The sequence below is a fragment of the Macaca fascicularis genome, chromosome 20, assembly GCF_037993035.2.
Source record: "Macaca fascicularis isolate 582-1 chromosome 20, T2T-MFA8v1.1".
NCBI classification, from domain to species: Eukaryota; Metazoa; Chordata; class Mammalia; order Primates; family Cercopithecidae; genus Macaca; species Macaca fascicularis.
This window is the reverse complement of record NC_088394.1, coordinates 54107945-54132178: the sequence shown is the minus strand read 5'-3', so window position 1 is coordinate 54132178 and position 24234 is coordinate 54107945. Positions and strand designations below refer to the sequence as shown.

Genomic DNA, 24234 nt, shown 5'->3' with positions numbered 1-24234 from the left:
TCCAAAATAAGAAATGCAATTTTTTATTTGTTGAACATAATTTAAAACTGTAACATAAAAAGATTTCTCTATCCATCACCAGAAATCCAGAAGACACCTGAAGAGGACTGACTGACTCCTTGCCACGCAGAAGGTTTGATGAAAAAGTTAAAATCCCATGCATCCCTGGCCCTTCCTCCACGTTGCCCCTCAGAATGCTGCAGCTGCAGCAGGCAGGAGGCAGCAGCAGAACCCAGGCTGTGGAAGGCCCCTCTGCCTCTCTGGGAAAGCTGCTGGGGAAGCCAGAGGTCACAGTGCATTGGAGGCCTGGCTTTCAGCCACTGGCCAGGCCAAAATGAAACATCTGTTCAAGTCTCCCCAGGCACCTTGCTAGAGTGAGCGGGAGAAAGAGGGAGAAAGAAGTGGAGAAAACTGAGGCTGGGTCACAAGTTCTCATCCTGGACCTTGGCCTTGAAGTAGCCCCTGCTGGCACAGGAGCAGGGTGAGAGTAAAAGTAAATAAATAAAAGCGACATGCTTCAAGGAGAGAGGGTGACAGACCCACTGAAGCACCCCGTGTCCTGGCTTGGCCAGGGATAAGCCAGGGCGTGATGATTTAAAACACTCTGATCTGAGGCCAATGGCATCAAAATACAAATTGCTGAAGTGGGAGAGGGAGTGAAGGGCTGTTTGTTAGGGGGACTACAGTGGAGATTCTGGCGAGTGTGGGTGGGCTCACCACTGACCCCAGTATTTTCTTTGCTTAACAACCAGAGTAAGAATTAGGATGCCCAGGCTGCCCTCTACTGGCAGTTTCTGGGAAGGACCACAACACAGTCGCACCCAACCTACAACCCGCAACAGCTGAGAGAGGAGAGGAAGAGAGAGGGAGGGGAAGAGAAAGAGAAAGAGGGGGGGGGGAGAGAGAGAGAGAGAGCGAGTGTGAGAGAGAGAGAGCGGGAGAGAGAGAGAGAGCGGGAGAGAGAGAGCGAGAGCGAGCACTCGGAGGATGAGGAGTGGCTACACTTTCTGCCAGGCTGAAGGCATAGCTGGGACCTCCTACTGGGAGGCTAGAAGCATCTCCATTGATTTTAGCAGGTTCCTCCATCTCAGCCTGGTCTGCAGAGGGCCCTGGAGGAGGAAGGCCTCTGGTGCTCACTTCAAAGGCATCGAGAAGAACTTGTTCCCAGACTTGCAGCGGACTTGCTCGATGTACACGCGCAGCAGCACCTCAGCATCTTCAAACCCATCCACGATTGCCTTAAAACAGCAGCCAGGGGAGGACAGTCACATTAAGGGGCATCTGGGACCCAGAGGGCACTGCAAACAAAACCAGCTCACCCAACTTCAGAGGCTGCAGGCTCCAGGCTCTGCATTATTGATCTTGTCTGATCACTTCTGTAATATCTGAGGTTGGTCCCATCATCCCAACTTTACAGATGAGGACACAGATGCTCAGAGCCCTGGATTACAGAAACCAATAAAACCAGGCCTGGGACCCAGGTCTGCCGGAGCCCAAACTAGAGCTCTTTGCCACCTCCAGCAACATCAGGCCAACAGCAAGGCGGCTCCTTAATGAGGGAGCACAGCTGCGTCCAGCCTGCACATGTTTGGTTTGGCTTGCAAAATGTTTTTTAAACATCCAAATTAGTTGCTGACATTTGAAAACTGACAAGATTACATGTAAAAACCTAGGTTTCTGGCTTCTCTTATGAAGCAGAAGTGTTGGCAACTCTAGGCCAACCTTCCTGCATGGCCATACTCCCTACTGTCTCCCCAGCCGGGGCTGGAGTATCAGCCACCACTTACCACTTCATGTAACCTGCTGGTTCTCCTCCAAGAACGCACATGGGAAAGTGGAATCTTTCAGCTACTTATCAAAATTTGATAGATTCTGGGGGCTGGATGTTACTTACACCTGGTACATTTCACCCATTTCCAGTGCCAGGCCCAAGCCTCTGACCCCTGGGCCAGTGGCTAGGACTTCAGGGGAAGCCTGCAGCCTCCTCGCAGATCAGGGTTCTAGGGCAGTGCTTCCCAAACTGTAATGTGCACACAAATCCCTAGAGATCTGTTAAAATGTAATTCTGATTTCTTAGGTTGGGGGTTCGGGGGGGGGGGGTAAAGATCTGTATTGCTAATAAGCTTCAGGTGACGCTGAAGCTGCCGGTCCAGGGGCCACACCTTGAGTTGCAAGGGAAGGTGTTGGGGTCTCCTGCCATGTCATTTGTTTCCCAGGGATTCGGGTTTGGGTGCCTCATCCTCCTCCTCTCCAGCATCTGTCCCGTCATTTCTGGAGTTCAGCGCGCTCTGTGTTCCTGCCCTGGAAATTCACCTGTAGTTCCTGCAGGCACTGCCCCTCCAGCTGGAGACGTGCATCACCCACGCACCAGGCCAGGCTGAGGTGGAAAGAAGGGTCCTGGGGAGGGAAACGAGAGGCAGGCGGTCATCTGGACACCTTGGCAGACCCTGCCATCACAGCAGGTCTGTGACAGAGCTGTCGTGACGTCCCTGCTGGATCCCTGGCCTGCCCAGTGGGAGACAAGATCCTCAGTGTTGATCCCAAGCACCCTCCACAGATGGACAAAATAGCATAGGACTGGTCCTTGCTATGGACTGAATCATGTCCCCTCCCCCAAATTCATGTAGCCCTAACCCCCAATGTGATAATATGTAAAGATGGGGCCTTTGAGGGGTAATTAGGGTTAGATGAGGTCATGAGGGCAGGACTCTCATGATTAGTGCCCTTTAATCACAGAGAGCTTGGGCACTGCTCTCTCCCTGCAGCCCCCGACCCCTGCCCCACCACGTGAGGACATGGCTAGAAGGCAGCCATCTATAAGCCAGGAAGAACCCTCACCAGAAACCGACCACACTTGGCCGGGTGCAGTGGCTCACGCCTGTAATCCTAGCACTTTGACAGGCCAAGGCAGGCGGATCAGGAGTTTGAGACCAGCCTGGCCAACACAGTGAAGCCCCGTCTCTACTAAAAATACAAAAATTAGCTGGGGTGGTGTTGCACACATGTAGTCCCAGCTGCTCGGGTGATTGAGGCAGAATTGCTTGAACATGGCAGGCGGAGGTTACAGGGAGCTGAGAATGCGCCACTGCACTCCAGCATGGGTGACAGAGTGAGACTCTGTCTCAAAAAAAAAAAAAAAAGAAAGACATCAACCACACTGTCACCTTGATCTTGGACTTCTAGCCTCCAGAACTGTGCAAAAATAAATTTCTGTTATTTAGGCCACCCAGTCTATGGTATTTTGTTATGACAGCCTGAGCTAAGACAGTCCTATTCACAGAAGCTTTCCTTGAAGTATCATAGAGAGTCATTACATCTGTGACGTGAAAGAAAATCCACCGTCTATTCTGATCTAGGACATTCCAGTATACACCATACTTTTCAGATGACATGAACAAAATCCCCAAAGTCTCAAGTTTTGAAGCAACAATAATTGTCACCATTCAAATTCATACTTATCTCCCTCAGCACGGTTTAAAAACATACATCAAATAAAACGAATGGCCCTTCAAAGCCCTGATAGTCGACTTAGAGCCCAGGTGCCGTTGGAGGGCCTGGGCAAGGTGCAGGAAGGTGTGTGAAGCTACAACTCTTCTCTGAGGGTCAATTTGACCAAAAATTATTAGGGACATCTACTTAAAAAACGTGAAAACAACATGTGAACATTATGGAGCAGAAGGTACAAATCTCGGGTGTATTTATGATATAAAGCAAGATTTCTAAGAAATGTTGGACTTTGGGTGGGCTGCATCTGACTACAGCTCAAAGCCCTCACTCCCGAGGCGTGCATCCTCAGAAGGCTGGCATTCAGAGCACTGACACGGGAGGTTCTGAAGGGTCTTCAGTTTGCCTCTTATGAGGGCCTCTTTAAAGACAGTTTTATTCTCATTAGAAATGGGTCAGTGGAGCAGCAGCAGCCCCATTCATTACCTGGTAGAAAGTGGTGAGGTCGAATTCCTCCATGACTCTGTCCACCTCTGAAACTAGGTCCAGGAACTGGGCGTGCCCTGAAGTGACCTCGAGCCCAATAAAGGTCCTGGGGAGAGGAAGACAACACAGGCATGAGATGCAGCCTCTGAGAACACCAGCCATCTGCGCAGCCGAGGAGGAGCCAGGCAGAAAGCCAACAGACCTGGGCCGTGGGTCTCACCCTGTCTCCCTGGTACACTCGCTTTCCTGCTCCATGAGCCAACTCTCTCAGTCCCCACATTCTCTGTCTGTAAACCTTCCTTTCCCAGTTCTCACCCACACAGCTCTCCTCCCTCTCCTGGATCTAGTAACCCTTCCAGGAATGCCCTCACCCACCACTGCCAAGACACAAACCCAGAAGCTTCTGCATCTCCATTCTCCATTCTCCATCACCGTTCCAATTGCAAACGACTCTTGTCCTCAAGGAGGCCTCTTCTCAAGGACTTTGCTTCCTGGCATCTGCCACACCTCCCACAAGCACTCACACATGCTTTCTCTCGTCTTTAAAAACTCTCCCCCAGGCCGGGCGCTGTGGCTCAAGCCTGTAATCCCAGCACTTTGGGAGGCCGAGATGGGCGGATCACGAGGTCAGGAGATCGAGACCTTCCTGGCTAACACAGTGAAACCCCGTCTCTACTAAAAATAATACAAAAAACTAGCCGGGCGAGGTGGCGGGCGCCTGTAGTCCCAGCTACTCGGGAGGCTGAGGCAGGAGAATGGCGTGAACCCAGGAGGTGGAGCTTGCAGTGAGCCCAGATCGCGCCACTGCACTCCAGCCTGGGCGACGGAGCGAGACTCCGTCTCAAAACAAACAAACAAACAAACAAACAAACAAACAAAACTCTACCGTGAACCCACGGCTTCAGCCAGTCCCCATCCCATTCTCAGTAAAACTTCTCAAAAAGACAATTTGTCTACCATCACTATCTCTTTCTCACCTCCCATCTTCAACCCACTTTGCTGGAAGTGCTCTTGTCAAAGTTGCCAACAACCTCCATGTCACCAAATCCAAGGGACACTTTGCTGTCTGCCTCGTACCTGCTCATCAGTATCTCACACAGTGGACTCTTCCCTCCTTGAAACCCTTTTCTCTCTTGGCTCCCAAGACACCACCTGCCATGCAGTCCTGGTTTAATCCTGCCTCCTGTCTCCCGGTTCAGTGTCCTCTGCCATCCTCTCTCCTCTCCAGCCTCTCCATGGTGAAGATCACTGGATCTCCTCCATTTGCAATCTCCAGGAGGCTGTTCTCACCCAGCCCCGCTTCCCACACTGGCCAACATTTCTATCTCCAGCTGGTCCCTCTCCTGAACACCCAGTTGTGTATGTGACATTTCCACCTAGGGGTTCAATAGGCAGCAAAACCTAACAGGTACAAACAAACAGGTACAAAGCAGAATTTTTGATTTTCATCCCACCAGTGTCTCCTATCACAGAAAACGGGGCCAGTTGTTCCAGCCTCAAACCCAGGAATCAATGTTCATCTTCCCCTTGCGTCACATAAATCCAACCCATTGGTAATTTGGTTGCTTCTGCCTCAGTGTATCTCCAGTGTGTCCACCTCTTGGTCTTCCACGGCCATCACCCTAATCTAGGCCACCAATGGTCCCTCACCTGGACAATGACACTTGGCTCCTCTCTGGTTTCCCTGCATTCACTCTTGCTCCCTTCTATCTTGCCCCCAGACTCCATGGCCACAGACACACCATCTAGCCAGACCGACATCCCCAGATACACATCAGATCATGCCTCTCCTCTGTTCACATCCCTCCAATGGCTCCCATTATACTGAAAATTCAAACTCCGTACTTGACATTGCAGCCCCTGGATGGGCTAACCCTGCCCATCTCATCTCCTATCATTCTCCCATGTGCTCTCTGGGGTTGGCCTCACTGGCCCCCTCAAACACGCTGAAATCTTCCCTGCCTCGGAGTCACTTAGTTTGCTATGTCCTCTGCTTGAAGCTCTTGCAACAGCTCTTCCCAAGACTGGCTTCTCATTCTCAGGTCACCATCAAATGCCATCTCCCTGGCCACTTCCCTGGTACCCTCCTGGACTACCCACTCCTAACCATCATATCACACCACAGTTATTAACAAACACTCTCATTACTTATTATCTGTCTCCCCTCCGAATATGAGATTGAAAAGAGCAGGGGCTGTGTCTACCTCTTCACTGATGAATCCTTAGCATACAGCAAATGCCTGGCACAAGTGGGTGCTTAACAAACTTGTGCAGCATGGAATAAGTGAACGAATAAATGAGGCCCCTTTCAGAAGGGCTCAGAAAAGGTGGCCCAGTGAGTGTGTCAGACAGGGAGGCTCGCTTTGAAGGCAGGATAATCATTTCTTCTTATGTTCATCTAACACTTCAATACTTTTAACTTTTCAAAGGCCTTGGGGCTCACTTGAGCCTTACAACTGCCCAACAATGGATGTTGGGAGGTGTGTGCCAGTGTGAAAACGAAAGGTCACAGAGATGAAGACATGGACCAAACACCACAACTGGGATGGAGCTGGGCAGAAACAGGTTTTCTGACTTTCACAGGTTTTCACTAAACCAAGATGCTTCTCTCAATCTCTGTGCAACACCCCCCACATGCTCCCCCAGTCATTATTTATTTATTTATTTATTTATTTATTTATTTATTTATTTTTGAGACAGAGTTTCGCACTTGTCGCCCAGGATAGAGTGCAGTGGCATGATCTTGGCTCACTGCAACCTCCTCCTCTAGGGTTCAAGCGATTCTCCTGCCTCAGCCTCCCCAGTAGCTGGGATTGCAGGTGCCTGCCACCACACCCAGCTAATTTTTTGTATTTTTAGTAGAGATGGGGTTTTGCCATGTCGGGCAGGCTGGTCTTGAACTCCTGACCTCAGGTAATCTGCCCACCTTGGCCTCTCAAAGTGCTGGGATTACAAGCGTGAGCCACCGCACCTGGCCTTTTTATTTATTTTTTTGAGACAGGGTCTCACTCTGTTGCTCAGGCTGGAGTGCAGTGGTGCAATCGTGGCTCACTGCGGCCTTGACCTCCAGGGCTCAAGCGATCCTCCCATCTCAGCCTCCCAAGTAGCTGAAACTACAGGCACACACCACCACACTCAGCTAATTTTTGTATTTTTCATAGAGACAGGGTTTGGCCATGTTGCCCAGGCTGGTCTGGAACTCCTGAGCTCAAGCTATGCACCTGCTTCAGCCTCCCAAAGTGCTGGAATTACAGGCATGTGCTACTGCACCTGGGATCTCCCAGTTATTTTTCTTAATGAAAGGTTCAGATTTGGGGATAGCTGCCTTTGTAGTCACTGAGTTGGTTAAAAGCAAACAAAAAACGGGACAAATAAGTCCAGAAACAAAGCACTCAATTTTTGCACCAAAGAATCTTCCTCTAATAGTGACTGGGGGTTGGGAAGACGCACCTGGTTTTCTCTTGATTGGTGTAAATCTTTACCTGGTTGGCAGTAAAGAAGAATCTGAAATGTAGAAGACCATATTTTAGGAAAAATCATAAGAGAAAAAGCAGAAAAAATAGCTTATGTTAAAAAAAAAAAACAAACAGCACTTTGAAAATATAGTTAACTCATTTTGCACTTAATATTATTACCCCATTATGCAGATAGTATACTGAATCCTAAAACATTAGAGCTGGACAAGACCTTGAAATCACCCAGCCCGAGTAACATACAACATCATCCAGGTGCTAGTAAAAATTTTACTTTGTTAATAGCAGTTCATTTCGATAAATAATTTGAGACTATCTCAACTTTACTGATGGGAACTGAGAAAGCCTATTTATCAAGTAGGTGACAATGGACCACTTAACAGCTGATTCATTTCTTGCAGTTTTTTTAAAAAATAGACAACTCCGATTTCATCTAAGCAATCACGAGAACATTTCTTCGTGTGTCAGGGCTGAGCTCAAGCCTTTGCACACATCCGTTTCTTGAATCCTCACACAACTCTGTGAGCAGGCCTACAATTATGCCCATTTTACAGACAAAGAAACGGAGGCATGGTGAAGCTGAATTTGGTGAGCCAGGATTTGCACAGTTAGTCTGCCTGTTTCCAGAGTCCTTGCTGTCACCTATGACCCTTTAGTGAGGGGAAGTAGGTCTCTGTTGGTGTGAAATCGAGACAGATGCCCCCACCCACCCACCCCTCAGATCAATAACACAGAAAGAGTCAGGCTCAGCCAGGTGAGTGCTTTGACTTGGACTGGTTCTGTCCTTTGTTCTCTGAGACACTAGCAATCTCACCATAGAAAGTCCCATCACAGAAACAGATCATTTTACAGCCCCCAGGCCAAGGGGCTCACCCCCATCTGAGGGAACATAATATACCAGCGTGCTAGGGAGAGTCTCACAATCTGCCCAAGGGCAAAAGTCAGTCAGCCAACTCTCTGCCTCTGGGGAAAATGTAAGGGATCACAGAACCACCAGGAGCTCAATTAAGCGCAGCTTTTAGGAAGAGTTCTCAAGGTGTCTCCCAAACATCCTGGAGTGGACACTGGATGTCTGTGCCCAACCAACACCCCTTCTCCTGGTAACCTCCTGTTGCAAGATGGCTCTCCATCCCTACTCCAGAGGCAGGCTGCCCAGGCCTGGCCAAGCAGAGCTTAGCATCTCCTCAGTCACAGCTAACAGAATCAGGGGTGCACCGCCCACTCTTGGTCACCTTAGGCTCAACCAGATGATCAAAGTTGAAGAGACCACACCTGGCCAGGCTTCACTCGTGACACAGAGCAGTGACAGATCCTTTCCTCAGAGGGAACCAGCCCAGGGGTCCGGTCCAGGTGCTGTTTTCTAGTCTCCCAGTGAGCAAGGGAACCAGCCACATATACATCCCACAGGGATCAGAATTTCTTGCAATGGACTTTAGGCAGAATTTTCAGAAGTCCCAGCAAGGGACTCGTGCCCAGTTAAGGAACCACTGTATGCAGGGGAGCCTAGGCTGTGGCGTCCCTGCAGGGGCGCAGTTCACGCGTCTTCCCAGCGCAGGTGCAGTGTGCCAGTCATCAGCACTAGCTCTCCTCCTTCATCCAGGGAAGCTGCTTCTGCAGGATAAGGGAAGCACTCTGTGTGGAAGGGGGAAGGGCCTGTTAACTCTTTACTCCCAAAGAAAGCACACAGGAGCCGGGTCAGACCAGGCAGTCATTTCTGTGACTTGTGCTGAAGCCAATCAGAGAGGGAGGCTGTCTTTCCAGGCTGGTACACCATCAGCCCGGAGATGCGGTGGCTTCATCATTGTGACAAAGGAAGGGGACAGAGCTGAGATGGTGACAGTCAGGTGCCATCTGATATCTTGTTACCCCGGTCCATTCATGCATGAGCCAGTGCTACCTCTGAATCTTTTAGTTATACCAGCCTATAAATTTCTCTTTGGTTTAAGCCACTTTGGGTTGGGTTTCTGGTACCTGTGGTTAAGACAGTCCTGATAATTTACATACGGCTCAATCAATTTGATAATGACAATCCAAAGAGGGGGAGGGCTGGACTAGGTTGAGAGATGAGTTTGAGTCCTGATTCCCCAGCCAAGTGACCGGATTGGGACAAATCCTGTCCTCCTCTGGCCCCCAGAAGGGGTTCAACTAACTGAGCAGTTTCCCAGCTGGGCAGTGACATCCTATGGAATTCCTGGGCCTATGGCCCCCTGAACTGTGGGAGTAGGGCTTTGGCTAGAAGACTGTTTATTTCTGTTTTACATAGCCACACACCAGGCTTTTGTGCAACACCTCATTTGAAAAAAGGCTCTGCTGATAAAGGCAGGGTCAGAAAACCACCAGCTGGGCGGCTTCTTAGGCTCCTTCTAGTACCAACAGTAGACGATCCAGAAAGATATTCTCTGGGTTCCCTCATTCCCGCCTCATGACTCCACAAGCATCTATTTGATGCTCTGTGAGCAGAGCACTAGGGAAAAGCTGTGGGGTAATTGAGAGAGAGGCCACAGTCCTTGCCTGGAGGAACGTGGCTTCCAGGAGGGAAGATGGACACAGGAATGACTGCATATGAGGGTGAGTGAAATGACCACCAGGGGTAAACAACCACAGGACCGACCGATCTCTGGATGGAGGGATTCTGCAGGAGATGCCAAGCGGCAGAGCCTCAGTGAAAGAGCAGGATTTTGATCTGGACCAGTCTAGCAGGAGATGCATTGCTGGTAGGAAAAGAGTTATAACATAATGCAATAGGTAAGGGGGAAAAAAGGCCCCAGGTTAGCAGACAAAATCAGAAGTGGGGTCTGGTACTAAGCCTTCACCCAAGTGGTGTGCTGAGGGCACCCATGATCTCCTTTCACCCCCACAAGCCCCCAGTGAGGTAGCCCCCACCACTACCATGACCTGTTTGACCTATTATTGTGAAATGATAACGTATGTGTTGATCTCAGCCTCCAGTTCCTGACACAGAGATCCTAAAACCTATGTCATTTCCTAAGCAGGGGGGGCGCTAGGAGCATCTTTCGTTCTGTTATCTGGTCTGTGACCCTGGCTCCTGACATAGAACTCCTAAATCTTTTGGAATTTCCTGGGTGACAGGAGCATCTTTGGTTCTGATGAGGCAACTCTCAGTGGCCTCCTGGATGGGGGCCGATCACAGAAAGAGCAAGGCATGATGAGAAGCTGGAAACTTTCAGCCCCACCCCCTATCCTCCTGGGATGGGAGGGAAGCTAGAGACGGAGTTAATAATCCATCATGCCGACATGATGAAGCCTCTGTAAAAATTTGGAACTACAGGGTTTGAGGAGCTTCCCTTGGTGAATAAGAAGGCACCCATGTGCTGGAAGGGTGGCTCACCCCCAACTCCACAGGGTCAGAAGCTCCCATGCTCGGGACCCTTCCAGACCTCACCCTACCTCTCTCTTCATGTGGCTGTTCATGTGTATCCTTTAATACATCTTTTGTAATAAACTGGCAACCTAGTAAGTGGACTGTTTGTCTGAATTCTGTGAGCCATTCTAGCAAATGATCAAACCTGAGGAGGGGGTCCATAGAATCTCTGATTTGTAGTGAAATCAGACAGATGTTGTGGGTAACCTGAGAGCTCAACACTGCAGATGGTGTCTGACATGGAGCGCAGTCTTGTGGGACTGAGCCCTTAGCCTATGAAGTCTGCACTAACCCTGGGTTATTAGTGTCAGAATTGAGTTCGATTATAGGACAGTGGGTGTCTGTAGAGTTGGATAATTTGTTGGTGCGGAAAAAAACTCCACACATCTGGTCACAGAAGTGCTGGAAATACTGAGCGAGGGCTTACAGAAAAACAGCTGGCTTTTCCTACAGAGCAGATAAGGCATCAGGGGTGTCAAGAGCTTCCACGGCATGCCCAAGGTCATGCAGGACAAGAAGTAGAGCAGGCAGCCCCAGGAGAGGGGCCGTGTTCTATCTTTAGGTCTGGCCTGTCTGCTGGGGTAATGCCCGCAGTAGCTCAGGAGAGGAGGAGAAGCCGTGGAGGGGAGGGAGCGGAGCGGCAGAGGGAAGCACTCACCTCTGGAAGGAGGCCATGCGGGCTTTCAGAGCCTGCACAAAGGGGAGGATCCAGTGGTGGCGCAGAACCACACTCTGGGACAGGCTGAGGTGGAACGCTTCCATCCTTACCAGGCGGGGGACATATGTCTGGGCATGGGGGAGCAACACGTCAAGCAGATCCAGGAACTCCTCCTTGGCTTCATCTGGAGGAGAAGAGTAAAGAGGGCGGGCCGTTCTCTCAGCCAAGGTGCCATGGCTGAATGAAGAAGCCCAGAAGGCAGACGGAGGTCCTTATTACTCTGGGTTTGGGGAGAAAATTACTTGGACAGCAGTCTATGTCTATGTCTTCTAATATAATTTTATTTTATTTTATTTATTTATTTTTTTAGACGGAGTCTCACTCTGTCGCAGAGGTTGGAGTACAGCGGCACCATGTTGGCTCACTGCAAACTCCGTCTCCTAAGTTCAAGCAATTCTCCTGCCTCAGCCTCCCGAGTAGCTGGGATTACAGGTGCCCACCACCGCGCCCGGCTAGTTTTTGTATTTTCAGTAGAGACGGGGTTTCACCATGTTGGCCAGGCTGGACTCAAACTCCAGACTTCAGGTGATCCACCCGCCTCAGCCTCCCAAAGTGCTGGGATTACAGGCATGAGCCACTTCTAATAGTATTTTAATAGGCATTTCTGGGAAGTCCCAGCTAGAACAATCAGACAAGTGAAAGAAACAAAAGGCATTCAAATTGGAAAGGAATAAGTAAAATTATCCTGCTTGAGGATGATATGATCTATTTGTCTTTTTTGCTTGTTTTTGTTTTTTTGAGAGTCTTACTCTGTTGCCCAGGCTGGAGTGCAGTGGCTTGATCTCAGCTCACTGCAACGTCTGCCTCCGAGGTTCAAGCAATTCTCCTGCCTCAGCCTCTTGAGTAGCTGGGACTACAAGTGTGTGCCACCACGTCTGGCTAGTTTTTCTATTTTTAGTACAGATATGTTTTCACCATGTTGGCCAGGCTGGTGGTCTTGAACTCCTGACATCAAGTGATCTGCCCACCCTGGCCTCCCAAAGTGCTGGGATTACAGGCGTGAGCTACTGCGCCTGGCCTGATCTTATATTTGGAAAAGCCTAAAGACTCCACCAAAAAACTATTAGAACTGATAAATTTAATAAAGTTGCAGGATACAAAATCAGCATACAAAAATCAGTAGCATATCTACATGCCAACAATGAACAATCTGAAAAAGAAATCGAGAAAGCAATCCCAATTGCAATAGCTACAAATAAAATAAAATACCTAGGAATAAACTTAACAAGAAGTGAAAGATCTCTACAATGAAAACTATAAAACACTGACACAAGAAATTGAAGAGGATACAAAAAAATGAAATGATATTCCATGTTCATGGATTGGAATAATCAATAGTGTTAAAATGTCCATACTCTCTAAAGCCATCTACACATTCAATATAATCTCTATCAAAATACCCATGACATTCTTCACAGAAATAGAAAAAATAATCTAAAAATTTATATAAAACCACAAAAGACCACAGAATAGTCAAAGGCATCCTGAGCAAAAAGAACAAAACTGGAGGAATCACATTACCTCAGATTATACTACAGAGCTATAGTAACCAAAACAGCCTGGTACTGGCCTAAAAACAGACACACAGACCAATATAACAGAATAAAGAACCCAGAAATAAATCCATACATCTACTCTGAACTCATTTTCAACAAAGGTGCCAAGAATATACACTGGAAAAAGATAGTTTCTTCAATAAAAGGTGCTGGGAAAACTGGATATCCACATGCAGAAGAATGAAATTAGGCCTCTATCTTTCGCCATATACAAAAATCAAATCAAAATGGATTAGAGACTTAAATCTAAGACCTCAAACTATGAAACTACTACACATTGGAGAAACTCTCCAGGACATTAGTCTGGGCAAAGATTTCTTAAGTAATTCCCCACAAGCACAGGCAACCAAAGCAAAAATGGACACAAGGGATCATATCAAGTTAAAAAGCTTCTGAACAGCAAAGGAAACAACAAAGTGAAGAGACAACCCACAGAATGGGAGAAAATACTGGCAAACTATCCATCTGATAAGAGATTAGTAACCAGAATATATAAGGAGCTCAAACAACTCTATAGGAAAAAAAATCTAATAATCCAATTTAAAAATGGGCAAAATATCTGAATAGATAATCTCTCAAAAGAAGACATATAAATGGCAAACAGGCATATGAAAATGTGTTCAATATCATTGATCATCAGAGGCATGCAAATTAAAACTATAACTAGCTATCATCTCACCCTAGTTAAAACGGCTTTTATTCAAGACAGGCAATAATAAATGCTGGTGAGGATGTAGAGAAACACTGTTGGTGGGAATGTAAATTAGTACAGCCATTATAGAGAACAGTATGGAGGTTCCTCAAAAAACAAAATAGAAATACCATATGACCCAGAAATTCCACTGCTGGGTTTGTACCCAAAAGAAAGGAAATCAGTATCTTGAAGAGGTATCTGTACTCCCATGTGTATTGCAGCACTATTCACAATAGGCAGGATTTGGAATTAACCTAAGTGTCCATCAACAGACAATGGATAAAGAAAATGTGGCACATATACAACATGGAGTACTGTTCAGCCACAAAAAAAGAATGAGATCCTGTCATCTGCAACAATACGGATGGGAACTGGAGGACATGATGTTACATGAAATAAGACAGGCACAGAAAGACAGATTTTCCATGTTCTCACTCATCTGTGGAAGCTAAAAATTAAAACAATTGAACACACGGAGATAGCAGAAGGATGGTTACCAGAGGCTGGGAAGGATAGTGGGGGTGGGGCAGGTAGGGTGAAGAATGAGGATGGCTGATGGGTACAAAAATATAGTTAAATACAATAAATAAGATCTAGTATTTGATAGCACAACAGGTGACTATACTCAGCAATCATTTTCTGTACATTTTAGAATAAGGGAGTATAACTGGAATGTTCATAACACAAAGAAATGATGAATCCTTGAGGTGATGGTGCTCCATTTACCCTGATGGGATAATTACACATTGCATACCTGTACCAAAATAGCTCATGTACTCCATCCATACATACACCTACAATGTACCCAAAAAATTAAAAATAAAAAAATTTAAAGTTTTGTTATTTTTTCTTTAAAAAATAGGTGTTTCTGGTTATAGAAATAACACACGCTCATAGCAAAAAATTGAAATTTATAAGCAATAAGCAGGAGACTTCCAGTTTTTCCGGTCCAGCATGTAAGATGCTTAGAAGTCGCCACCTCATCCTAACAACAAGCAAAACGCTGAACAAACTGAAAAAGCAACAACTATTCTTAGCTGCATAAGAGACGTGAGGTCACAGGGCAAACTGCTGCCCCCAAAATCAGAGAGACCAACAGGCAAATACAGAGACTCACAAATTACCAGAGCAGAAACCTACAACAAGCTGAAGGCTCTGCAGGAACCAGCAGCAGGGTAGGGAAACCTGAGCTGTAATCGACAACCTGCTGGAGACTCAGTGTGTACAAATCTGAGTTAAAAACGCCAGGGGAACTCTGTCGGTGGGGGCACCTGCATTTTTGTGAGGTTTACCTCCTAGAGGTCTACCAGGTTATTGCAGTGAATACTGGAAAAAATATCCTGTGATTCTGGCTGGGGAAGGGGGAAGGCAACCATTTGGAAGCATATAGGAGCATCCTGTTTTTCTCCCCCACTTCTTTTTTTTTTTCTTTGAGACGGAGTCTCACTCTGTTGCCCAGGCTGGAGTGCAGTGGCACGATCTCTGCTCACTGCAACCTCTGCCTCCCGGATTCAAGCGATTCTCCCGCCTCAGCCTCCCGAGGAGCTGGGACTACAGGCATGTACCACCATGCCCAGCTAATTTTTTTGTATTTGTAGTAGAGACAGGGTTTCACCATGTTGGTCAGGCTGGTCTCCAACTCCTGACCTCAAATGATCTGCCTGCCTCAGCCTCCCAAAGTGCTGGGATTACAAGCCTGAGCTACCGCGCCCAGCCGGGAGCATCCAGTTTTTCTTAACAAGGTCTGCCCTCTGGAGAAACTTAATTACAGCCTAACCTGAAAGCGTTTTATCAGACTCATAATGACCTGGGGGATGTGAAATATCAGACTGCAGCACCTTCTGGCCATCCTGTCCCACCTACAGGGGGAAAATTCTGAGAAGCATGTGGGAAGTTCCCAGTCCAGAGGAAGCGGCTCACCAAAAGATTGAGACCCAGTCACAGGAGTACAAAATGATTCTTGTCCCCCAGCACCTCACCACCACATTCATACAGGCCTGTTTACCAGTTCCTTTCACATAGTACTTCCTGTCCAGCTATCGAGGAAAAATTATAAGACACACTAGAGGGCAAAAATACAATCTGAAGAAAAATAGTATGCATCAGAACCCTTTAAATAGAAAAGACTAGAAACCATACAACGTCTGATCTCAGACCACAATGAAATTAGACTAAAAATCTGTAACAGAAATGTAGCTGGAAAATCTCCAAATACTTGGAGGTTAAACAACACACTTCTAAATAACACATGGATCAAAGAAGAAATCTCCAGAAAACTTTATAAATATTTTGAACAAAATAAAAATGAAAACATAACTTATCAAAACTTGTGGAATGCAGTAAAAGGTGCTTAGAAGAATATTTATAACATCAAATGCATATATTAGAGAAGAAGATCTAGACTGGGCATGGTGGCTCACGCCTGTGATCCCAGCACTTTGGGAGGCCAAGGCAGGTGGATTGCCAGAGGTCAGGAGTTCGAGACCAGCCTGACCAACATGGTGAAACTCCGTCTCTACTAAAAATACAAAAATTAGCTGGGCATGGTGGTGCGTGCCTATAGTCCCAGCTACTCGGGAGGCTGAGACAGGAGAACCGCTTGAACCTGGGAGGCGGAGGTTGCAGTGAGCAGAGATTGCACCACTGCACTCCAGCCTGGGCGATGGAGCGAGGCTCCCTCACAAAAAAAAAAAAAAAAAAAGAGAGAGAAAGTCTAAAGTCAATCATCCAAGTTTCATCTTAGGAAAGTAGAAAAAGAACAGCACATTTAATCCAAAGTAAGCAGAAGTAAAGAAATAATTAAAATTAGAGAAGAAATCAATAAAATTGAAGACAAGAAATCAATAAAGAAAATCAATAAAACCAAAAGCTGGTTGTTTGAAAAGATTAGTAAATCGACAAGTTTCTAGCCAGGCTAAGAAAAATAGAGAGGGCACACAAATTACTAAAATCAGTAATGAAAGATGGGACATCATTACAGATCCCATGGATAATAAAAGGATAATCAAATAATAGCATGAATAACTTTATGTCCACAAATTTGATAACCTAGATGAACTGGAACAATTCCTTGAAAGACCCAATCTGCAAAAACTCACAAAAGAAGAAATAATCTAAATAGGCCTAAATCTATTAAACAAATCGAATACACACACACACACACACACACACACACACACATATATATTTTGAGGCAGAGTCTCACTCTTTTGCCCAGGATGGAGTACAGTGGTACAATTTTGGCTCACTGCAACCTCTGCCTCCCGGGTTCAAGCAATTCTCCTGCCTCAGTCTCCCAAGTAGCTGGGTTTACAGGCACCTGCCACCACGCCTGGCTAATTTTTTTGTATTTTTTTAGTAAAGACATGGTTTCACCATGTTGCCCAGGCTGGTCTCAAACTCCTGAGCTCAGGCGATCCACCCGCCTCAGCCTCCAGAAGTGCTGGGATGACAGGCATGAGCCACCGCACCCAGCCTGAATAAATAATTAATTACCTTCCGGCTGGGCTCTGCGGCTCACACCTGTCATCCCAGCACTTTGGGAGGCCAAGGCAGGTGGATCACCTGAGGTCAGGAGTTTGAGAACAGCCTGGCCAACATGGTAAAACACATCTTTACTAAAAGTACAAAAATTAGCCAGGCGTGGTGGTAGGTGCCTGTAATCCCAGCTACTCAGGAGGCTGAGGCAGAAGAATAGCTTGAACCTGGGAGGCAGAGTTTGCAGTGAGCCGAGATCATGCCAGTGCACTCCATCCTCGGCAACAGAGTGAGACTGTGTCTCTGGAAAAAAAATACCTTCCAGGGCCAGATGGGTTTGGTTTACTAGAGAATCCCACTGAACATTTAAGGAAAAAATTAAAACAATTATCTACAGTCTTTCAGAAGACAAAAGCAGAGAGAATACTTCCTGACTTATTCCATGAGGCCAGCTTTATCCTCATACCAAAACCAGAAAAAGACATTACAAGAAAACTACAGACCCATATCCCTCATGGACAGAGATGTAAGATTCTCAAGAAAATATTAGCAAATTGAATACAACAACCTATAAAAAGAATAATGCTCCACAACTAAATGGGATTTATCCCAGGTATTCAAAGCAGGCTCAACATTCAAAAATCAATTAATGTAATCCACCCAATCAACAGGCTAAAGGAGAAAAATCACACAATCCTATCAATAGATACATAAAAAGTATTTGACAAAATCCAATGCCCACTCGAGATAAAAACTCCCAAAAAACTAGGAATAGAGGGGCACTTTGTCAACTTGATAGAGAATGTCTAAAAATACCTATAGCTATCTGATGGGAAACTCCAAAGCTTTCCCACTAAGATCAGGAACAAGGTAAAGATGCCTCCTCCCACTATGGCTTTTCAACTCATACTGGAAGTCCTAGCTAATGCAATAAGACAAGAAAAGGAAATAAAAGGTATACAGATAGGCAAAGAAGAAATAAGACTTTTTTTTTTCCCCCTCCCCAAGACGGAGTCTTGCTTTGTCACCCAGGATGGAGTGCAGTGACATAATCTCGGCTCACTGCAACCTCCACCTCCTGGGTTCAAGCAATTCTCCTGCTTCAGCCTCCTGAGTAGCTGGGATTACAGGCATGCACCACCACACTCAGCTAATTTTTGTATTTTTAGTAGAGACGGGGTTTTGCCATGTTGGCCAGGCTGGTCTTGAACTCCTGACCTTGCAATCCACCTGCCTTGGCCTCCCAAAGTGCTGGGATTACAGGTGTGAGCCACCACGTCTGGCCTGTTTTTCCTTTTTTTTTTTTTTTTGAGACGAAGTTTCACTCTTGTTGTCCAGGCTGGAGTACAATGGTGCAATCTCAGCTCACCGCAACCACCGCCTTTCTTCTGCCTCAGCCTCCTGAGTAGCTGGGATTACAGGCGTGCACCACCACGGCTGGCTAATTTTGTATTTTTAGTAGAAACGGGGTTTCTCCATGTTGGTCAGGCTGGTCTTGAACTCCCAACCTCAGGTTGTTTGTCTGCCTTGACCTCCCAAAGTGCTGGGATTACAGGTGTGAGCCACCATGCCCAGAGTGTTTTTCTTTATAGATGACATGATTGTCTATGGAGAAAATCCAAAAGAATTGACAAAAAAAAAAAACTTCTGGAAGTAATAAATTATATAGCAAGGTTGCAGTGTACAAAGTTAACATACAAAAGTCAATTTCTGTATATTTGCTTTCCTATACACCAGCAACAAACAAGTAGGATTTGAAATAAAAGATACAGGGTTTACCTTAGCACCCCCACAAAATGAAATACTTAAGTATAAATCTAACAAAATAAGTATAAGATCTATATGAGGAAAACTATAAAACTCTGATGAAAGAAATCAAAGAACTAAATAAGTGGAGAGATATTCCATGTTTATAGATAGAAAGATTCAGTATTGTAAAGATGTCAGTTCTTCCCAACTTGATCTACAGATTCAATGCAATCCCAATCAAAATCCCAGCAAATTATTTGGTGATACTGACAAACAGATTTTAAGGTGTACATGGAGAGGCAAAAACCCAAAATAGGCCAAGTGCTGTGGCTCATCCCTGTAATCCAAGCACTTTGGGAGGCTGAGGCAAGAGGATTGCTTGAGCCCAGGAATTCAAGACCAGCTTGGGCAATATAGTGAGACCCTCTCTCTAAAAAAAGAACCCCCCTCCTTGCCCACACACAAAAAAAGCCCAGAATAGTCAACACACTACTGAAGGAGAAGAATAAACTTGGAGGACTGAAACTACCCAACTTTGAGACTTACTATGTAAAGTTACAGCAATCAAAACAGTGTGGTATTGGTGAACAAATAGATGAATAGAACAGAATTGAGAACCCAGAAATAGACCCACATCAATACAGTCAACTGATCTTTGGCAAAGGAGCAAAAAAAATACAATGTGAAAAAGATAGTCTTTTCAACCAGTGGTGCTGGAATAACTGGATATCCATATATAAGAAAAGGAATCTAGACACAGACCTTCTACCTTTCACAAAAATTAACTCAAAATGGATCACAGAACTAAATGTAAAATGCAAAACTGTAAGATTCCTGAAAGATAACATAGGAGAAAAATGTAGATGATCTTGGGTTTGGTGATAACTTTTTAGATATGACACCAAAGGCAAGATCCGTGAAAGAAATAATTAATAAGCTGGACTTCATTAAACTTAAAAACTTCTGCTCTGTGAAAGACAACGTCAAGAGAATGAAAAGGCAAGCTATGGGCTGGGAAAAAAATGTATTTGCAAAAGACATATCTGATAAAGGACTATTATCGCAAATATAAAGAACTCTTAAAACTCAGTATTAATAAGCAAAAATGATTAAAAAGTGGGCAAAAGACCTTAACAGACACCTCACTGAGGAAGATACACAGATGGCAAAAAGCATATGAAAAGATGATCTGGATCATATGTCATCAGGGAAATGCAAATTAACAGACAACAGTGACATATTACTACACACCTATTAGAATGGTTAAACTCCAGAACACTGCCAATACCAAATGCTGACGAGCAACAGGTACTTTTATTCATTGCTGATGGGAAGCAAAACGGTACAACCACTGTGGAGGACAGTTTAGTGGTTTCTTACAAAACTAAACATAATCCAGCAGTACATTCCTAATGTAAACTACGGACTTTAGGTGACTATGGTGCATCAATGTAGGTTCATCAATTGTGACAAATGTACCAATCTGGTGGGGGGTATTGATAAAAAGAGAGACTACACCTGTGTGGGGGTACAGGGTATAGAGGAAATCTCTGTACCTTCTGCTCAATTTTGCTGTGAATCTAAAACTGCTTTAAAAAATAAAGTCTAGGCTGGGCACCGTGGCTGATGCCTGTAATCCTAGCACTTTGGGAGGCCGAGGTGGGTGGATGGGCTGAGCTCAGGAGTTTGAGACCAGCCTGGGCAACATGGTGAAACCCCATCTCCACTAAAATACAAAAAATTAGCTGGGCATGGTGGTGCATGCCTATAGTCCCAGCTACTCAGGAGGCTGAGGCAAGAGAATCGCTTGAACCTGGGAGGCAGAGGTAGCAGTTAGCTGAGATTGTGCCACTGCACTCCAGTCTGGGTGACAGAGCAAGACTCTGTCTCAAACAAACAAATAAATAAAGTCTATTAAGACAAAAAATGTTTTAAAAAATGCAAAGGAAAAAGCAGGAGCCCCTGAAATTGTCACCTAAAGCAATGGTCTCCAAACTACTGTGATCACACAGCCCATTAGTAAAACAAGTTTGCATGTATACTCTAATAAATATATATTTATGAATTATAAGTGTGTGCTACTCTGTAAAATTATGTGTTATAAAATGTGCACTCTCAAAAACAGAAATATAAAAAGATGAGATAAAAAGAAATACATTTAAAAGTTCTAATGATTTTCTCCTACACCCTAAAGTGTGGGATCATCTTGACCTCTCCCCTAGGGGCATATACCCCCCCTTTCAACACCAACTACCCTAGAGATAACTACTGTTAAACTTTGGTGCCTATTTCCATATGCATATACTAATTTATGTATCTTATTTGTTTAAAAAAAAAAAACAGAGAGTATACCATTTAAACAGTTCTGGAACTAGTTTCTACATATAACATTACATGTTGGACATCTTTCCCCTCAGTATAGAGAGGTCAAGTTCATTATTAGAGCTCCATAGTAATCTATTAATCAGAATAGATTAGCATTTCTCTAATCAGTCTACTATTGATAGACATTTAGCATGATTCCAATTTTTCACAAAGAACACCACAATGACCACCCTTGTATGTTCACATATTATTTGTCTATTTACCAAATATGTGACTGCAGCTGCATGTCTTTTCAGCCGGGCATGGTGGCTCACGCCTGTAATCCCAGCACTCTGGGAGGCCGAAGCAGGTGGATCACCTGAGGTCAGCAGCTCGAGACTAGCCTGGCCAACATGGTTAAACACCGTCTCTACTAAAAATACAAAAATTCCCAAAGTGCTGGGATTATGGGCGTGAGCTACCTGGTCTAGCCAGCGCTACCCCCATTTTAGATATGAAGAAACGGAAGCTCTGAGAAGTCTAGTATCTTATAAAGGGCACCCAGAGTAGTGGGCAGCGGAGTGAGGTCTGACTCTGAACCCATATATAAGGGGTTACAAGACTCTGAAGCCTGGGCATTTTCTGCCTGCCACCTGCTGATCAGAGCTAGGGTGGGATTTGAACCTTGCACACCCAGCGTATCCAGGGCCCTCTCAGAAATAAAGTGCCTGCTGTGCCCTGGCATGACCTTGACACTCTGCTCCAGATTCTCCTTTGGTCACCTCCTCATGAACTGGGAGAATATTATACCCAGAGGTAATACATATTTCAGGCTATGAATTCAAAACCAAGATGACAGAAAAATCCCCAATTCTTGAAACCTGCTCTTTCTCTGCTAAGTCAATGACTTTCCCACAACCAGTGTTAGAGGTTTCTGGTTTCTTCCTAGTTGGGGCCAGATTCTACTCTTCATGAGGCACTTATGGGTCTATGGGTCTTGGCCACTTTCCTTTTACACATCACTCACATGGTACATAGACGTGGGTGGCCCAGTTGCCCCGCTCGTGGGGGAAGGTGCGCACCCGTCCCCCGTGTTTTGTGCTGTCATCTTCAGGCCCCTCCTCGGTGCCCGGGAACATGTTCAGCACACTGTCAGGTACTGGAAATCTCTGCCTGGGAAGGGGGCTCTGGCCACTGCAAAAGAAAAAAAGAAAAATGGCCACATTTATCCTCTCAGCATTCTCTACCTTTGTACATACCACAAAAGTTGTAACCCCTTATATATGGTGGCTCTGAGGGTGTGTTTCCAGCCTGGTGCTGGAAGCAGCTTCTAGATAGCAAAATTGTTTCTCCAGTATTGTCTCATTGGGGTCTCCAACTCTGGGGCACGAGGTCCCCATGGGAAACAACAAGGCATACAGCAATGTGGTTCAAGGGTCACATTCCCAAGCTGGACAGGCTGGAGTGGCACTTTCTAGCTCTGTGATCTTGGGCAAGTTATGTCCCCTTTCTGGGCCTCAAATGCCTCATCTGAAGGTATATGGCTATCTGATAGAGCAATTGTGAGATCAACTGAGCTACGGCTTGTAAAGCACTCTGCAAAGATAAGACCTAGCATTTAAGAACCTAAGCCCCAGGAAGTAAGAGAGGCCGATGGTTTTGTTCACCGCTGAATTCCCAGACCCCAGCCTGGCACGGAGTGGGTGCTTAGTGAATATTTACTGGATGAATGAAAAGGCTCTCCCTACACTTTAGCAAGTATTACTATCGCAATTGTGTTCAAATCAGGAAACGGACCTAGGATGGTACAGGGATGTGTGCCGGGCGGTAGAGTGGGCCAGCGCGGAGGCTGGACCGGAACGCAGGTCTGGCCTCCCAACTTGGCCCTAGCCAGGTGGGGCCACTCTGGGGCTTTGTCTGGGGGTACCTTCTGGATCCCCCTTTCTCCCTGCGTCCCCTTGTCCTTTCCCGGAGCCGCCCCGCACCCTCCCTTCCCACTCCACCCCCAGACACTCGGGTCCCGTCTGGGTCCAGGGTGAATGCGCGCGCCCTCCGGAGAGACTTCCTCACTCCTCACCGACGGTGGCTCCCGTTTCCCGGCCTGGTCTGCCTCCCGTCCTCGGACTCATCCTCGGAGCCGCTGCTGCTGTAGCCCACCAGGGGCGCCGCGCTCATGGGGCCTCATCCAAGACCACAGAGCAGGTCCACGAGCAGCCTCACCCGGCACCCGGAGTTCCGCTGTGCCGGAAGCGCCCTCCCAGGGGCGGAGCCTGGGCTGGCACCGCCTCGGGGCGGGGTCGGGAGGGGCGGAACCCGGCAGGACAGGGACCAAGATTCAGCCCACCGACTCCACGCTGCCTGCAGGCTGAGCACGCGGCTCTGGCCACCTGCAGCCTCCCGGCACCCGCCAGCCTTTGTGTACCCATTTCACAGATCGCTCAGGGCCCTCACCTTTCTGCCCGCTGCTCTTTCTGCAGCTACCTGGGACCAGACATCCCAGACACGACGGTCCCGGGTCAGCGCACTAGACCCAGTGGTAGACCCCCGCCTGCCCCAAGCCCGGCCAGGATCAGAGGTCCTGGAGCCCCCTCCTCAAACCAGCCCAAAGTCGGAGCCCGTAAGAGCCAAGTTGAGCAGTTAGGGGCGGGTCAATAGTGTAAGACCAGAGGCTCTAGGAGGCCCCTCCTCTCCTGCGCAGAGCCGGGCCGAGGGCGGTCACCGGGAGCCCCCTCCCTTAAGCCCGAGTGGGGTGGCCGGAAGCAGAGCTCCCTTCCACGGTTAGCCCAGGCGCCCAGGCCTGGCGACTCGAAAACCGTCCGGAGCACCCGGCTTGTCCGACCTGGCCCGGCCGCGGGGTCCCCGGCAGGGGGCGGCCTCGCTCCGCGCCGCCCGCTCCTCCCGCATTCGCCGCCGCCGCCCGGGATGCCGCTCCTCCCCCGGCCCCGCCTCCC

The 24234-nt window shown here is 46.9% G+C and overlaps 1 protein-coding gene across 2 annotated transcripts; it reads right to left on the bottom strand.

The window, feature by feature from the left end:
- Positions 1-7: 7 nt before the first annotated feature.
- USB1 (U6 snRNA biogenesis phosphodiesterase 1) lies at positions 8-24210 on the bottom strand. Of its 2 annotated transcripts, none has more exons than XM_045382619.3 (7): positions 23735-24210; positions 22311-22477; positions 11444-11627; positions 7381-7434; positions 3931-4036; positions 2314-2397; positions 8-1238 (listed from the first exon to the last, which is right to left on the bottom strand). In XM_045382619.3, the coding sequence occupies exons 2-7, from the start codon at positions 22420-22422 to the stop codon at positions 1134-1136; spliced, it is 645 nt and encodes a 214-aa protein (XP_045238554.1). In that variant the 5' UTR covers positions 22423-22477; positions 23735-24210; the 3' UTR covers positions 8-1133. The 2 variants fall into 2 exon arrangements, with proteins under 2 accessions (XP_045238554.1, XP_005592144.1); XM_005592087.4 differs by lacking the exon at positions 23735-24210 and adding an exon at positions 23361-23523.
- Positions 24211-24234: the final 24 nt, after the last annotated feature.